Below are 17,331 nucleotides of genomic sequence, written 5' to 3'. Positions count from 1 at the left end.
AAAGAAAAGCTAAATTTGGTGTAATTTCCCAAAAGTCTCACTGTGGACTCTAGGAAATTCCTTTTGCTGTAATTTTTATTTAAATGCTAAGTAAAAATCCCTTTCACAGAGATTCTTCAATTAAGGATTTGAGAAATTTTAATGAATTTATAAATATATGAATTTTTATAGAGTTTAATTGATCTGTAGAGATTCTATATAAAATTTTGATTTAATTCTCTCGAAATCTTATAGGGAGATGTGAGATTTGTGGATGCTTAAAATACATTACGAAATCTGTCCAATTCCCTCTAATTCCTTAACTTTCTCATATTCTTTAAAATCAATTTCTAATTGAATATATCTGGAATGTTATAAATTTATTTAAAATCCTAATTATATACACCCAAATTTTTTAGAATTATAATAAACTATCTTAAAATTTTAATTGAATATACATTGAATTCAGAAAATTACTTAAAACTCTGATTGAATACCCCTAAATTCATTAAAAGAATTAAAATCTCCTGAAATCCGAATTGAATACTCCCTCCAAATAAAAATAGTATAATTTACATGTAAATTTACTAAAAGAAGAGTTTCACGCGAATAAGTAAATAAAAAATGCATCGAATTCCACCTCACGCCTAATAACACGCACAGCCGTTAGATTATTTATTTTTAACGGTTGAGATACTACGACGCTTAGGTTATGTTTGAAAGTCGTACTTGCGGCTATAAAAACAAGGCCATAGGGTTCAACTGGAGTCGGAGCCAAAGCACAAAGCCATTTCCTCTTACAGCAAAAACCGCTGCACAGAATTATTAGGAGTTCAGAAGAATTTCATGTTCAATATTCTTTGTTTTGTTTAATTTTTCCCTAAGAAAAATATACCAATTCTTCTGGTTCTGGCAATTCTTACGGTAAGAGAATACCCCAATTCATGATGTGAGATGAAATAAGGAGATCTGAATTTTTTTTTTCCCAGATCTCGTTATTTCATATTACTTTATGGTTTAGATCTTCCTAGTTCTATCAATCTGACCATCTTACCATCTTACCACCTTCACCTTTTCTCAGGTACGATTTCGTCTATTCGGTGTTTTTTATTTTTTAAATGTTTAGGAAAAATATAAATTTGTTCGTTCTTCTGGAAATTTTGTCTTACCACATATATGTTATGGTCACTTTCGACGCTATGTGGCCCGGCCCAATACTCAAATTTCAATCAATTTCGGCTTCATACAAATTTTACCAGTTTTAGTTTCTTTGATTCAGTCTCTATTTTTTTCTTACTTTTGAAGAAAAATTAAATTCATTTTTTATTTTCAAATTTCATGTTGACAGTTCAGTTGGATTTCTGTTGAATATGGTAAGGTGGCTATTGAAGCTGTTTGTGGCCATTTTTCCCCAATTACCTTCATAATATTTTAAAATCCCATTAAAAATAAAAATTCATCATTTGTTCTGAAATTTTTTACATTTTAATTGAATGTCATTGGTTGACCACATTCTGTTTTCAAAAGGTTATTTGCGGCCCATTTCCCAGTTCTTTGGCTTTAGGCCCTCTTTTGAGTGCATTGGTACTTCCCTTTTTCAAACAAAAGAACCAAAATCCCCTTTACTGTTCATGATTTCACTAGTTTTTCTAGTATTTGAGGTCAGACCCTTAATTTTTTTTGTTTTTTGGTTCTTTGTTTTAGGAACTATGTGGAGTTGTCCTGATCTTCCTGCTACTGTTATCATTGGTCTAATTTCTGCTAATGCTGAATCTGCCGATGAATTTCTTCATGATTTGTCTGACAATTACAATTCGTCTGAGTTCATTGGTCTCAAACAAAAGAATCATAAATCCCTTTTATTGCTCATGATTTCAGTATTTTTTTCTAGCATTTGAAGTCAGGCTCTTATTTGTTTTGTTTTTTGGTTCTTACTTTTAGGAACTATATAGAGTTGTCCTGATCTTCCTGCTACTGTTATCCCTGGTCTGATTTCTGATAATGCTGAATATGCTGAGTGGTCTGATTTCTGATAATGCTGAATATGCTGAGGACTCTATTGTCTGACAATTTGTCTGAGTGCATTGGGACTTCAATTGTTTTTGTGCTTCTACCGGACATGGTTCTCATGGCATCAGATTCCAAGATCAGTGCCATTGGTATTTCTAAACGTATGTTTCTGTTACTTTTTATGTCTTATGTTGTTTAATTTGTTTTTTGTGTTGGCTGTCAATGGTAGACTCTTTCCCTTAGTTGTTGGTTTAGAGCCTCAATGCTCGTTAAATATGCATGTAACTTTCTTTTTTTTTTATTTTTTATTTTCAGTTCTACTAGAACTTGAGCAGAAACTTCATACCATTAAAGTTCATCCACCGGTTATTGCATCATGGACGCATTACAATTTTTTAAAAGAGAATGCCTCAACTAAAAACGTAAAAGATTATGCTGAACTTAGGACTAAAAGGATTGTTCAGAAGATTTCAACTTCAATGTTAAGGGATTGGTTGGAAAATTTCAATTATTTGTGTACCATAGAAAATGGTGTAAGTGATTTGTATTATTTTCTATGGTTTTTTGTTGCATGTTCTTTTCTGTGTTAATGTAATATTGCTTATACATGTTTATATCCCATTGGTTATTTTGTAGGAGCCAAAAAGGCTCTATCATTAATAAGTCTGTTGAGTGTTATTGTGGGTGTTAATGTGATTGTTCTAAGTTTCGTATTAATAGTCGTAAAAGGGAATTGGGTTGTGGTGTGTATTGTGGTGGTAGTGTAGCAAAGGCTGCATTTGATATAATGTTGGGAAAATATCAGGGAGTACAAAAAAAACCCGACCTAAAACTGGTGAACGTAACATAGAGAATTTGACTTCAGGTTTGGAATTTGATGATGGTGTTGAATATTTGCTATTTATTATGGTTGATGTCGCTTTCCGAATTTCTTCATTTTGAATTGTGTCGTTCATGGAGAACCACAGTGTTTTTCTGTCGGAGAGCAACATCAACCATAACAAATAGCAAATATTCAACACTATCATCTAATTCCAAACTTGAAGTCAAATTCTATATGTTACGTTCACCGGTTATATGTCGGTTTTTTTTACTCCCCGATATTTTCCCGACATTATACTAATTGCAACTTTTCTCCATTACCACCACAATACACATCACGACCCAACTCCCTTTTACTACTGTTAATACGGAACTTAGAACAATCACATTGACACACTCAGCATACCTATTAATGATGTAGCCTTTTGGTTCCTACAAAATAACCAATGTGATATAAACTTGTAAGCAATATTACATTGACATGGAAAAGAAATGCAACAAAAACCATAGAAAATAATAAAAATCACTTACACCATTTTCTATGGTACACAGATAGCATTGAAGTTGTAATCTTCCAGGCCATCCTTTTAGAAACAACCTCCTAAGTTCAACAATATCTTTTACGTTTTTAGTTGAAGCTTTCTCTTTTAAAAAATTCATCAAAGCATCTCCTGCTTTATTGTAATGGGCCCATGATGCAATAACCAGTGGATGAGCTCTAATGGTATGAATTTTACAAGTCTTTTTTTTCTTTTCACAAATGATCTGTGACATCAAAACGGTCCCTGAAATTGTCTGATTTCATCCTTGTAACTGTTTATCTTTACAGTTAGAACAATTGATATTTAAATGTTTGGAGGCATTTTTGTTATATCTTTTACTATGATTTTGTAAATTCTAGATAGACTTGGTTTCTTGATTACCCATTATTCTATTTTTGGCCTATAAAATTGTATTAACTTGTAGGACAAGTTAATCCAATTCCGCACATAATCACTCCAGGTAGGCTCTAAGACTCATTCTCAGTTTGTTGAAGTTATGCTCAAAAAGCCAATTTATGTAATATTATGCCATGGATCCAAAGTGATTAATTAATAAAATGACAAGTTTTATTTATGCATGAGTTTGACTTTATATTATAGTAACAATATGTTATGAATGAGTCCATGAAATTTAATGTAGGGAAGCTTGTCCTAAACATGGTTAGGGTAGGGAGAATTACGTTCCATGGTCACTTATTTCTTATATAAGGTTCCTAACCGTTTGGAAAGCCAACTAGACCTTGACTATCCGAGAAGGCTGGTATAGTTGCATTAAGGTTAGCATGGTCTTGTGCTATGCGTGTTGGACACGAGATGGATATATGGTTCACGCCCCAATTCACGCCTTGATTATATCCAAGGCATGGTGGGAAAGAGTGAAGATGAAATTTATTTACAACTGCAACACAATACATATTATAACAAAATTTTACATAATCAACGCTTGAGTTTACAACATAAAGTTTATTTAATACACAATGGAATAACAAGATCGAGAAAAGGAAGTTTTCCAATCATTCAAACCCATTGCCGAACCCCACTCAGCGGAATAGGGAGGTACTTATGGCAGAAGGGGCCTATTTGGTCTTTCATAATAAAGTGATAGATGGAATTGCTACATCAACACCAACTTGATGAGGAGAATACTACTACATCAACACCAAAACCAGAAGAGAAGAATACAAATTAGGCAGTCATAGCTTAGAAACCCTTCCAATTCCCATTCAGACACCCTTGTGAACTTTGCAATGTGTTTGGCCACTGGCATCACTATTGCCCCTACCTGGAATGTATCCCAGACAACGTAACTCAGGTTCCCAAGGGCTATGAAATATGTTATGAGCGTGGGGTGAGGTATGCTGAAATGATTAATTGTTGTAACTGCCAGTGAGCTTGATGTAATTGAGTTTGCGCAATCTCTGACTCTGCATATTTCTAAATGCTTCTGTACTGAAGCCTAGCCTCATCAGACTCTTGTAAATCTAAAGTGAGTACTTGAACAGCTTCAGTTCCCTATTGAAAGAAAAGAAAAAAAATAAATAAAAAAGGAACTGGGAAAAAGGTTATTGGCATGTGAAAAGGTGATTTATACACAAACTATTTGAAGCAAAATCATGCATTGGATGTACGAATTACAAGAGATGTAGACAACCTATCAGTTGTTACGGTACCTCTGGATTAAAGCCAAAGTTGCGAGTAGACTTAAGATGTGATTTACAATTATCCAATTTAGTTAGGTATCTTAATAAGCATCTGCTACATGTGTTATATTTGACCTCTTGTATCTAAGAAGAGCATAACATATATGATATTTAATTCTGTTATTTAATTTGAAATAATTCAATACAATTGGTTGTCTGATAACCAAGCAGTCACTCCTAAGAATACTAATAGGTAGTGATCATCCATTATGGATTAAACCAAGCATGATCACTCCTAAGTACATAGGACCATACTGAAGTAATAAGGATCGCCCACCGCGGATTAACAGCCCCTGCACACTAATAATGTAAGGCATTCTTATGATGAACAGTAAAGGAAAAATGACGCCTCTATTGTGGATGCAGAATGTTGCAGATCCAATAATGATTTCAAATTGGAACTATTGAAAGTTTTGTGCAATGAAGATTGTTTTTATTTTTATTTTTACCATATTCCAAACTACTCTAATTCACCGGAAGGGAGGTTCGAACTTGGTGCAAGGCGTGTGCACATTGCCTTGGCCAACTAGCCTAATGCACATGTTGTGCAATGACAACTTAAAACAATATATAGATGTAAACAAGATTAAGAAGAATGCAAGGATGGAGAAACACGCTCAAGAAAATGCAAGAAAATGCAACAAGCTATTTTTGGATATCTGTGAGCAACTGGACAGCGCTTTGAGTGGAGAGGTTTTGAGTTTTTAAGTTTTTAGGACAGTTGATTTCTTTCCTTGTTCCCAACCACTTCAGAACTAACAAGTTAACCAAACTAAATAAGCCTATTCTTTCCTTGGCATTAACATTGTTAAAATTTTTACATTTTCACATCTTACATACAAAAGGGAAATATATACTATACAGTGTATGACTACCAAAAGGACCAATGGCTTGAGTTCGGTTTATGTACCTTTTTCTTCTTCTGTTAGCCCATGCTGCTTCCTTCTTGCATGATTTCATTAGTTTCTTCTTCTGCATTTCTTTCAACACTGGATCGGACCTCAGTCTTTTGCAGGATTGATACTCATGGGACGAGTCATCACTGTGTCCTGTCTTATGATTGCCGTCCTCTTTGTACTCACTTGAATATGGCATAGATTGACAGTCGAGTGCATATTCATGGATTAATTTTTCCTTTTCCAGATTGATCCCTATTTTAATCATCCTGAAATGAATATCATCAGTAGCAGCTGGTTCTACAAAGTATGCACCAACATATATCTTGTCTCCGCCTTTGACATTGAGCTTAATGTTTGAAAAATGTCCCAGCCAAAGATAATCTGGGATTTTATTACTTTGACACATTGGAGAGATGAGAAATTCAGCGTTCTGAGTAAAATTTGCAACGCGAATGTGAAGAGATACACCAGATTGGGAGTTGTCTGAAGAATAAATGATGCACACAGTCAATGCTTTTAAATCACAGCCAAAACTTTGTGGCACATCTATTTCACCCTGAGGGTTGACAAGCGTAAACCATGATGGAAGTTCATTTCCAGGGAGAAAAAGGCCACCATTTCCGCTCGCACTCCATCCCTATACCATGGAGAAAGATAGGTACCAAAAAGGATTACCAGCACGTATGTAGAGAGAGAGAGAGAGAGAGAGAGAGAGCCTTTACCCTTTGGATTGATTCCTTAAAAGCAGCAGTGAGATTGGTGCACCCTTCCGTATGAAGAATTGTCGTGGCGTTTAATGCCTTATCCAAGCCTATAACTTCAGTGAGTTTGGCGGAGTGATTCAGATGCAATTCTCTCATCCTTGACATATCTGAAAAATCTGGCATTTTTTCCAAAGCAATGCAGGCATCCGCTTCCAGGATTTCCAAATTTGTTGGTAAATCTGGAATTTCCAGAAGATTTGTGCATTTATTCAAACACAACGTTTCAAGCTTTAAAATACCGCTGAGACTTGGTAGGCTACAAAAACTATTCCAATGAAGATCTAAATGTTCTTAAAAATAGACTCACAAGCTCCTTAGGGATTTCATCATCAGTTAAATTGCAGCCTGCAAGAGATAATTCTCTTAAAGTGTTTAACCTTGATAACGAAGGAGGCAAATGATTGGTTGATAGTGGCAATTTCAAGCCATCAAGAGAGAGAGAATTCAGGTTCTTCAGTCGGAATATGGAAAGTGGTATTGATTTCATAACTGTGTTATTTGCCTTAAGAGTTGTCAACGATGCCATCTCACCCAAGTCCTCAACCAAGTTTTCAAATTGTGAGCAGCCAGCGAGATCAAGAGCCTGAACAGATGTCAATTTATAAAAGCTCTCTGGGAGATCCCTAAGCACTTTGCAGTCCTTAAGATCTACTGAAACAAGTTTCTCACGTTCACCAATTGACTGGTCAAGGTAGAGCAAACACCTGCAGTCTTGAAGTATCAATTGCTCGAGATTTGGGAGTTTTGAAAAGTCCGGTGATTGTGCTAGGTAATGGGAATGACTTAGATTAAGAAACTTCAACTTCTCAAGAAACTGGTAGATAAAAGGGAAAAAATTCAGATTCAAATAGTAGACAGAAAGCATGATGATGGTGTTTACAAAACCTAGAGTAATGAATTAATAATTTGGTTGAAGTCATAACGTACCAGATCGGAATCCTCCCAAACTCGTTTGAGTTTGCTTGTCAATGGCAACCATGTTTGGGTGATCAAAATCTTTTGGTATGACCTCCAGAGGGAATCCATGCCAACACAACCATCTTAACTCATTGGACAGATTGTTGTAATTCTCCAGGCATTTTTCTGTACAAAAAATCTTCCTTATCACAACCATCTGTTGTCCAAAACAAAAAAGCATCTGCTGCTTGAAAACTGCCGTCCCTATCAACCTGTCATCAATGGTCGGTGTAAATTAGGACACTATGAGACATTGAGATCAAATAAATCCAGTTTATACATAAGCCAAATTCATTCAAAAACCTCAAAGCTTTGGAAATTTATGTTTCTTTTGGTTTTCGAAAAAGAGCCAAAATAGTCAATATAGGGGATGTTATTACAAGACAAATAGTCCCTGAGAAAAGTGATAAGACGAGGTATTCAGGCCTGTCTATGTTTTCCAAATACTACGAAAGAAAACCTCTTCCCTGTCATGACAAGTCCAGACCCTCGAAATGGACAAGAGTCTTAATTAATAATTAAAGACAAGTATATACTCCTCTAATGTCTTCTTATCTGAAAGATTAGATCTCCTCAACCTTGGCAGTCTGGAGCCATGAGTGAATAGCTAGACCAAAAATGGGAAGAAAAATGGTTTTCCAACTAAACCCAGTCTAGATCATCTTCCTATGTGTAACAGCCCCTTGCTAAAAATTAAATATTGACATGAAAAAGGGTTTTGAATTTCCATTGAGAAGCAGAACAAATTTAGGCATGCAACAAAACACATGGAAGTTTAGCTCAATGGACAATGTACAAAATTCAATATAAACGTTATAACTTAATACTTCAGTGAAAAAAATATAACAATGAAATCAGTCACAGATTCCCAGCATAATGTATCAAAAGTGCCCAGAAACATAATTCTAAATTAAACGCAGTTAAGTAAGAACAGGGTAGATACACATACTGTGAGATGACCAATTCCAGAATCCATTTCAACAGCTTTATCCGGGTGGTAATTGAGAACAATATCAAGTATAAATGACTGGTCATCAGCTGATAGTGGCTCCCCATCATTGTACCTGTTGGGGTTTTTCAGCCCATGATAAGTTGTCCTAAGTCTATTGGGAATTAATAGTCTTAGAGGATTAAATTGTTTTCTCAATTGGAGAAGGATTCATAACTAGATTCCAAATAGGATTAGTAATCCTTATTGAAGAAGACCTTTATTATGTCTATATAAAGGGGCTATTGTACTAGTTTTGAGACGGAGCAAAACAATAAATTGTATACCACTCAAGGGATTAGAGTGAGAGAATATTGTAAAAGTGTGCGAGAGAAAAGAAAAGAGATAGTGTTTTTCTTGTTCTTGTTCTTTCAGGTTTTTCGTCAAGTCCTAGTTCTAGAGATTTGGCAAGATTATTGGTTGTACTCATTATTGATATAATGAAAGACTGTTGTTGTTGTCCCGTGGACGTAGGCACATACTGCCGAACCACGTAAATTCTTGGTGTTATTTATCTTGGTTATTTGTTTTTCGATTTCTAGAGTTTGTTCTAGTTTTTGCCATTCTTAAACGCGATATTCTCAACAAGTGGTATCAGAGCTTGGTTTGGATGATATCCGTTTAGAATGGAGGGTGCAACCCACTTTAATTGGGTTACGTGGAAATCAAGAGGAGGACATGCTTTACTGAAAGTGTTAAGAGCAAGCTAGCAAGTATGTCTGATGGTGATTGGACCAAGATGAAGATAAGAGATGCTTTCTGGCAAAGAAGTCTATAATTGCCTTTGCCAATGAAGATGAGATGTTTGATCACATGGAGTCTGGTCATGGGTATTGCGATCAGGGGGAGCCTGGTTAAGAGAAGTCTAATCAACAGGGTCTTGGTTAATGAGTAGTTCGATCAAAGGGAGCTTGGTTATGGGTAATTCGATTAAGGGGAGTCTGGTCATGAAAAATTCGATCAATGGGAGTTTGGTCAAGAGGAGCGATACTATTTCGTTATACCTTCCTCATGGTCTGGAGGGGGAGATTGTTGGGTTTTTTCCAGCCCATGATAAGTTGTCCTAAGTCTATTGGGAATTAATAGTCTTAGAGGATTATATTGTTTTCTCAATTGGAGAAGGATTCATAACTAGATTCCAATTAGGATTAGTAATCCTTATTGAAGAAGACCTTTATTATGTCTATATAAAGGGGCTTTTGTACTAGTTTTAAGACGGAGCAAAACAATAAATTGTATACCACTCAAGGGATTAGAGTGAGAGAATATTGTAAAAGTGTGTGCGAGAGAAAAGAAAAGAGATAGTGTATTTCTTGTTCTTGTTCTTTCAGGTTTTTCGTCAAGTCCTAGTTCTAGAGATTTGGCAAGATTATTGGTTGTACTCATTATTGATATAATGAAAGATTGTTGTTGCTGTCCTGTGGACGTAGGCACATACTGCCGAACCACGTAAATTCTTGGTGTTATTTATCTTGGTTATTTGTTTTTCGATTTCTGGAGTTTGTTCTTGTTTTTCCCATTCTTAAACGCGATATTCTCAATAGTACCTGGGTCCAAGACAGAATAATTTAAACACAGTTATTACGTAAGAACATTGTCAAGCACCAAGCAAAGATTTTGCAACTAAAACATTCAAACAAGGAAAGAAAGGAAAAAAAAAGAAAAAAAAAAAAACAGTTGCAAAGTAATGCACGGATAACATACGCAAACCGACCATAATGCCCCAAAATGAAATCAATTTTTCTTATCGAGACCAGTGAAAATATGATATTCCTAAGACATCTCAAAAGGAAAGTCAAATATAACATGTTAAATTCATTAAGTTATAAGATGCCTTTCCTTTATAGTCGTTATGCTTATTTTTTATAATAAAGATAGACTTTAGACTTCATACATCCATAGAAAACAAACAGTAACTAATACAAATGGGAAGTAAAATCAAAGTGGACCAGCAGTCCACAAAAATGCTGTCCACAACTACAATAACCAAGATATTAAAAGTATGACAATACATCCAACAACGCAGAACACAGAACAAAAACCACCCACGCTACAATCAGGACAACCTACGACATAGCAGCTTTCTACTAGAAATTGAAAAGAATGGGCAAGGGCAACCATGACAAACAAATGAGACCGAAGCCCATAGAGAGGTGCCAAAACCAACCCGTTTCCGTCTCTCATAAATAGTCCACAACCTCCCCAACTTTGTCTCTAAAACTTGGAGCCCAAGAGTTGCAAAGCCAATTATGTTCTACGATGACATTTTGGGAGGGACTTCGATATTAGACTCAGGCTCAACTAGAGTTTTGACAGATGAATATGAAACAACATCATTGCACTACATGTGATTATGATACTTCAAATGTTAGAAGCAGTATTTTCAACTGTGGGGGAGGATTTTGTCAGGAAATTCCCTGGATTTAAATCTTACTTCAGGCAAGACATCAAAGAGCCAAAAACTCATTCTTCCTCTAGAAAATTGAAAAGTATCATATACTTAGATAATTTGATCAGTCTAGTCCTAATTGTTAAGAAGGAATATAAATAGAAAACTAACCCAGATTGATGCATTATTCTTCAGATAGAGTGCATAACAGGTTCAATATTAGAAAGAACGTCTTGCTCCTCGCTAGTGAACATATCCAATCTTTGCCTCGTTGCAGTAGAGAGTCCAACCACACTAGAATTATCATTCGCCATACCATGTGGTTTAGCAGGATGGTTCTTATTCTTCCACTCCCTGGGACTAGAAACCCAACTCTTTGAACCTTAAAACGACTTTTCTTGTTCTGTCCCCAGTGGTGATGTCTTTCACCAGTATTACCATCTCCACTAGGTGAATCCACCCAGGCAAGCTTGCAGGTTGAGTTTCTGTATCAGGTGGATTTTTCTGCCCGCAAGAACACTGGTCGAAAATTTCATTAGACTTTTTCTGTTGCCCACTAGACCAAGCATTGTCATTCCCTGTTTCTGTTTCCCCAGAAGAAACAGCACACCATCCATTGTTCTTTTCATCTACGACTTTTGTTGGCAGTGGGAGGTCTATTGGTGCAACTTTCTCCCTCTACCACTCCAATCATTTTCACTTGCCTTATCTGTCCCCCAGGTAGAAGTGGTATGTTCCCTAGTTTTCCCACAGGTAGATGTGGCATCTTCTCTGCAGTATTTGTCCCCGATGCAGGAGTAGTATCTTCTGCTGCCTTATCTATGCCCCAAGTAGAAGTAATAGGTTTTCTAGCTGGAGTTTTCCCCAAAGATGATGTATCATTATCACTTGCCATATCTGTTCCCCATGCAGAAGCAGTATTTTCTCTAGTTTTCCCCCAGGCAGGTGTAGCATCTTCACTGGCAGTACTTCTCCCCCATGCAGGAGTGCTGTCTTCTGCTGCCTTATCTATCCCCCAAGTGGATCCGGTAGTTTCGTTAGCTGAAGTTTTCCCCCAAGATGATGTATCATTTTCACTTGCCTTACTTGTCCCCCAGGCAGATGTGGCATCTTCTCTGGCAGTACTTGTCCCCCATGCAGGAGTGGTATTCTGATGCCTTGCCTATCCCCCAAGTAGATGCGGCAGGTTCTTTAGTAGTTTTATTCCACGACGATGTGTCATTTTCACTTGCCTCAAATGCACCCAACCCCCCTCTCCCCTGCACAAGTGGTATGCTCTCTAGTTTTTCCTCAGGCAGATGTGGCATCTTCTCTAGCAGTATTTGTTCCCCATGAAGGAATGGTATCTTCTGCTGCCTTATCTATCCCCCAAGTAGATGCAGTAGCTTCTCTAGCTGGAGATTTCCCCTAAGATGATGTGGCATCTTCTCTTGTAGTATTTGTCCCCCCTACAGGGGAATCCTTGTCCCAACTTGATTTTCCAGGAAGAGTTTATTTGTCTTCAAATTCAATAATATCTTCAAAGACTATCGAAACCAGAGTCAGAGTTCTGGCAACAAGCATGAATCTGCTAATTCATCTACCACAATAAGATCATCAACTTCTGCCCCCAGTGCTCCAGTAGTTGCTTCTCCATTTGTTGTGCTCACCATATGCAGAAAGTTGAATACATCTAGTCCACCCCTCTTGATTCCATCCTCCCTGAAAAAAACTATTTAAATTAAATGGCACGGAACATTCCAGCAGCAGACTAAACTACTCCATACAACTGAGAAAGGCTACAAGTATGTTAAAAATCATATTTACCTCTCTTGTGTCCCACAGGATTTCAAACCTGGATCCAGTACCAAAGGCAACATGTTTACCTCATGAACATGATGCAACTATGCTTGACAAAGAATCCATGTCCATGTGGCACTTTTCAGCTGCTCTCTCAAAGCACCTTTCTTGGTGTCTACAACCACATGTAATGCAATTACAATTAGTTGTGATTGTAGTTCATCAAACCACGAACTATAGGTACATGACATTCACAGAATTAGGCAAAAGAGTTCAATTACTCACAAAAACTGTCGCTTCTGTAAATGGTACTTGAATATTCACTGATTGAGATAGTGCTTTATATCCACTAGAATTGAAGCCAACAAAATTTCCAGCACATGTCATGCTATTTGCCAGGAGGATAAGATGCTCTTTCAGAACTCCTTTTGCCACTGCATAATCAATGCAAAAATGTATTTTTAATAGGAAAGTAGGATACGTATCTCATATCACCCAGAGTTGGTCTAACATGATCCAATTTTCCTTGAAAATTAAAAAGGTTAAATTACATAAGATGTACAATTACAGGCCTAAAAAAGAAGGTGGCATGCCGAAGGGAACCACAAATACAGCACATAACTACAGAAAAATTGAAAATTCAAGGTCCATACCTAATGAAGATCAGCCACATGAAAGGCTGATCCATAACTAGGGATTAAATTATATAGTAGAAAATAAATCATTGTATAATAAAGTATACATACAAATATATACACAACTGTTGTGATAAAGCATGCCCGCTAGAAAATAAATAAATAAATAAGGAAGAAAAGAATTAATTGCTATGAAGAACAACAGAAGTCTAGCAAGTCAAACACTCCAAAGGGAGAGAAGCATATTCGACTCACAGAAGCTACTGGACATTAAGGGTGATAATTTCCTAGCAATGCAGCAGCAACATATGATCCATCAAACATTATATTATCACGCTTACTTAACGTGTGTCTGATGGTTGAGTTAGTATCAAACAGTAGGTTTTGACACAACAAACTGTTTAATTGGTATTGTATGAGGAAAATTTCAGATTTTTTCCTGTGTACTTCTTGAATGGTATTGGTCCTACTGGATGAATCTTTCATTCTTTCTAGAATCAGGAGTTTTGTCCTATATATTCTTACATGTGGATTGGGTGCAATTTTCACTCGACAGAAAATTTACTGACTACTGAGTAATGAACTTGGCTTGGAGCCTTGGAGACAAACAACTAAGTCAATGTCTAAAATTTTGAGTTTCAAGCTGTATCAAAACATAAATTGACTAACAAGAAATTGAGTTAGTGTCAATACATACAGCTTGGAATAAATTATTTAGGTTATCTTGCCCAATACAGTAATACTAAATGACACCAACAAAACAAGATATACACAGTATTATTAAAACCCATAATATAAACAATTAACCACAAAAGCTAGCATGGCTTCGATACAGGGTCAAGTTCACGATTCGCACTAGAAAGAAGGAAAATTGTGAACCTCTTATTTTACCTGAAGGAACACCTGGCATCAATTAGCTGAGGCACAGGGAGCCAAGAATCCAGAAAATTCTCCACGCACCACCGCTTTGCTTGACGACAGATTTCTCCAGAACAACATCCAAGACCCATTCACCCTTTTGAGATTTATTTGGGCTTCTAATCCAAGTTGTTGAATCTGGATCAATCCAAATTATATTTGCTCAGAAAATCCGAGGGTCACCTGTCCATTTTGGACACACTAAGACTTTACTAATTGAAGAGTTACAAAAATAGTTTCCAGCAGTAAAATACATGTCCCCCATCTCGTACAAACTACAATAAGCCAAATAAAAAAACTGCTCCTATCACCAGCACAGGTTCAAATCAATCTGTACTTCCGTTGTAAAATTGTAATCTATGTGTGATATGTAAACATCGTGAGTACAGAAAATAGAGTTTATATGTCTCTAGTGTTGAACATTCAAGGTTTTAATTTCTCCTTTTTCATGCATGGCAGCCATGTGCTAATTAAGAAACTCCTATAAGCAAGGCATACAAATTATGTGTTAAAAAAGGCAATGTATGCAAGACATATAATGTAGAAGCCTAGAATTTGATGAATATCTTCATATATGTTAGAGGAATTATAACTTACCATGAAAAGTTTGTTCCAAATTGATTCTTGCCCTGCGAATGCTAAAGGCAGGTTAGTCCCCTGAAGAGCCATCCAATCTATTTCTTTCTGCCATCTCTCCCAATCCCACCACAAATGAATCTGCAAAAATATGTCATATGATCCCATACATTATTAACTTTCCATTGCCACGATAAACACAGCAACTAAAGTTAAAAGTATTACATTACACCTTTTTTTTTAATTGCAAATTATGTGTACTTTCTTCATTCTTAATTTAATGTTCATCCTCTTATTTCTCTTTTGATTCTACTGTCAACTCATTGAGCTTGAGTCTTAAAACCCACCTAACATGGGTACAGTTGCGAACGTCTTACCCTCCTAAAATCCACATTAGCAGAACCGTGCACTCAGCTGCCTTTTCTACACTTAATGAGATAAAGTACAACAATGTGTACACAACCTGATCGAAGTGAAAGCAGAGACAAAGATTCAATACTTACAGCTGGATGTAACAACATTTTGATAATAGTTCCGCGGGACTGGTTGTTGAATCTGTACCCTTCAAGGAAACATGACCACTGCACCAGTACTTCAAATACCAGTGGAGGCCACATGCAATTGCAACTGCTGTGGTGCCTTTAATCCTGAAACAGGACTGCGATAATCATAAAATTACAATTGCAAATGGTTCCTCCTTAATTTCTTAGTCATTGAGTTTTAAGCTATCAAGCTCTTCGGGTAAATTTATCCTTGTATACTTGTCAGATAAACAATATATTCATATTGCCGAAGCAAGCAATTGAGAATATGACAGCTAAGGTGCCAATAGAAAATGAAAACATCTAGTCACAAAACGTTAATCCCATTAGTAACTGGTTTTGATATATCACATCTTCTTCAATGGGACTAAACTCTTGAAGAAAATTTATTTAAGCTACTTAAAGCACAAAGTCCCAATCAAATTTCAAGCAATTCTGAATCAATACTTAACAAATTTGCACAATGTTGGGAGTCAATCTTTCCCTGTTGTCAAATAGCTATGATTTAGAATGTTAAAATGTTCTAAGATCAAAAGTTCTGTTCCTACAAGTTCTGCAACAAAACCGAAGGCTTTATTTATATTTTATAGGCTGAAACTTTACATGCGAGCACATAAATATATGCCAGAACTTTTTAAGATTATGATTGGCAGATAATAGGCTTAGTATCTGTAATGGAAAGTTTGAACAAACAAGGGATATTGTAGGTGAATGTTCTGAAAATTTAGTTTCGAAACGGCAATAGAAGTTAGTATCTGTAATGGAAAGTTTGAACAAACAAGGGATATTGTAGGTGAATGTTCTGAAAATTTAGTTTCAAAACGGCAATAGAAGAAAAAAGTAACTTGGCAAGACATAGATCAACATACTGTATCTCAGGATCATGTCGGCTTGACAGGTTGCAATTGTTTAGCACAAAGCAACTGTGTCCACCACAAGCATCCTAATATTGAATTTGAAACAGTTAGCATGATGAATTACAGTGAAATTAATGTTTGACTAAAGTAAGAGATAATTACAGGGAATGCCAAACAAAAACGAAGAATTTTTGTAGCTAATCACGTATCTGTCACTTCGATCATGAATGATTTATCTTAAAGTTTCATATTTTCCTATCTTTTCTCAACAAGCAAACATATCATACAACCATATAGTGATATGCATCTCATAAACGGAATAATGCATACATTGATCCACATCTGTTCCTCTGAGATTATGTTGGACCCTACTTCCTATTTTTCTTTTCCTGCCCAATTGAAGTGCTAACCAAAAGTGTTTCTAACTACGTTAACCGGAAAAACTTAAAGGCGCTTCTGGTAGTAGAAGCACTTTCCGGAGAAGCAGGCGTTATGTGCAACTTCATAAAGAACTTCCAGTGCTTTTCCACGAAGCACTTGTATTTCCAATAAAATTTTGTACATGTTAACAAAAGCGCTTTTATGAGCAGAAGCGCTTCCCACGAAAAGCAGTAATAAAGCAACACAAAAAATCAAACCCAGAATCCAAATGCGAGAATTTTGAGCGAAAAAAGGAAAAAGAATAGTACTTGGGAGACAATCTTCAAGTCGAAACTGTTGATATGGTGGGAAGGAATCTTTCGATAACAGCTTGAGCTGCAGCTTCTTGAACCGAAGCCGACGACCGGTTGAAGTCCAGACGGCGGATCAACGCCGCAACTGCTTCTGCTTTTTGCTGAGACAGCCACGATCGGTACAAGAAAAACGGCAATCAAATATTAGCAGCTGGGTTTTGAAACTCGACACGGTTTCGGATGATAGAGTGGGTAATCAACGGCAGAAACTAATGAAACCAATTGAAAATTGAGTTTTAA

At 36.3% G+C, this 17,331-nt stretch overlaps 1 protein-coding gene and 1 long non-coding RNA gene across 5 annotated transcripts; one reads left to right on the top strand and one right to left on the bottom strand.

The window, feature by feature from the left end:
- The first annotated feature begins 740 nt into the window (after window positions 1–740).
- On the top strand, window positions 741–3,927 carry LOC148698330 (uncharacterized). 3 transcript variants are annotated; one of them, XR_015953576.1, is made up of 3 exons: window positions 741–1,060; window positions 1,507–1,563; window positions 1,684–3,927. It is a non-coding gene; the product is annotated as an uncharacterized LOC148698330 (long non-coding RNA). The 3 variants fall into 3 exon arrangements; XR_015953577.1 differs by lacking the exon at window positions 1,507–1,563; XR_015953575.1 differs by having other exon boundaries at window positions 1,507–3,927.
- A 313-nt stretch (window positions 3,928–4,240) lies between these two features.
- Window positions 4,241–16,243, bottom strand: LOC137746434 (uncharacterized). Of its 2 annotated transcripts, none has more exons than XR_015953574.1 (10): window positions 15,462–16,243; window positions 14,980–15,099; window positions 14,356–14,520; window positions 13,115–13,263; window positions 12,857–13,004; window positions 11,222–12,751; window positions 7,644–7,885; window positions 6,675–7,530; window positions 5,964–6,589; window positions 4,241–4,865 (listed from the first exon to the last, which is right to left on the bottom strand). XR_015953574.1 is itself a non-coding variant. In XM_068486452.2 (10 exons), exons 8-10 carry the CDS (start codon window positions 6,837–6,839, stop codon window positions 4,835–4,837), a joined length of 822 nt encoding a protein of 273 aa, XP_068342553.1. In that variant the 5' UTR covers window positions 6,840–7,530; window positions 7,644–7,885; window positions 11,222–12,751; window positions 12,857–13,004; window positions 13,115–13,263; window positions 14,356–14,565; window positions 14,980–15,099; window positions 15,462–16,243; the 3' UTR covers window positions 4,241–4,834. The 2 variants fall into 2 exon arrangements, 1 of the variants encoding a protein (XP_068342553.1); XM_068486452.2 differs by having other exon boundaries at window positions 14,356–14,565.
- Window positions 16,244–17,331: the final 1,088 nt, after the last annotated feature.

The sequence above is a fragment of the Pyrus communis genome, chromosome 2 (genome assembly GCF_041283825.1).
Source record: "Pyrus communis isolate YQ-2024b chromosome 2, ASM4128382v1, whole genome shotgun sequence".
NCBI classification, from domain to species: domain Eukaryota; kingdom Viridiplantae; phylum Streptophyta; class Magnoliopsida; order Rosales; family Rosaceae; genus Pyrus; species Pyrus communis.
This window is presented reverse-complemented; position numbering and strand designations above follow the sequence as displayed.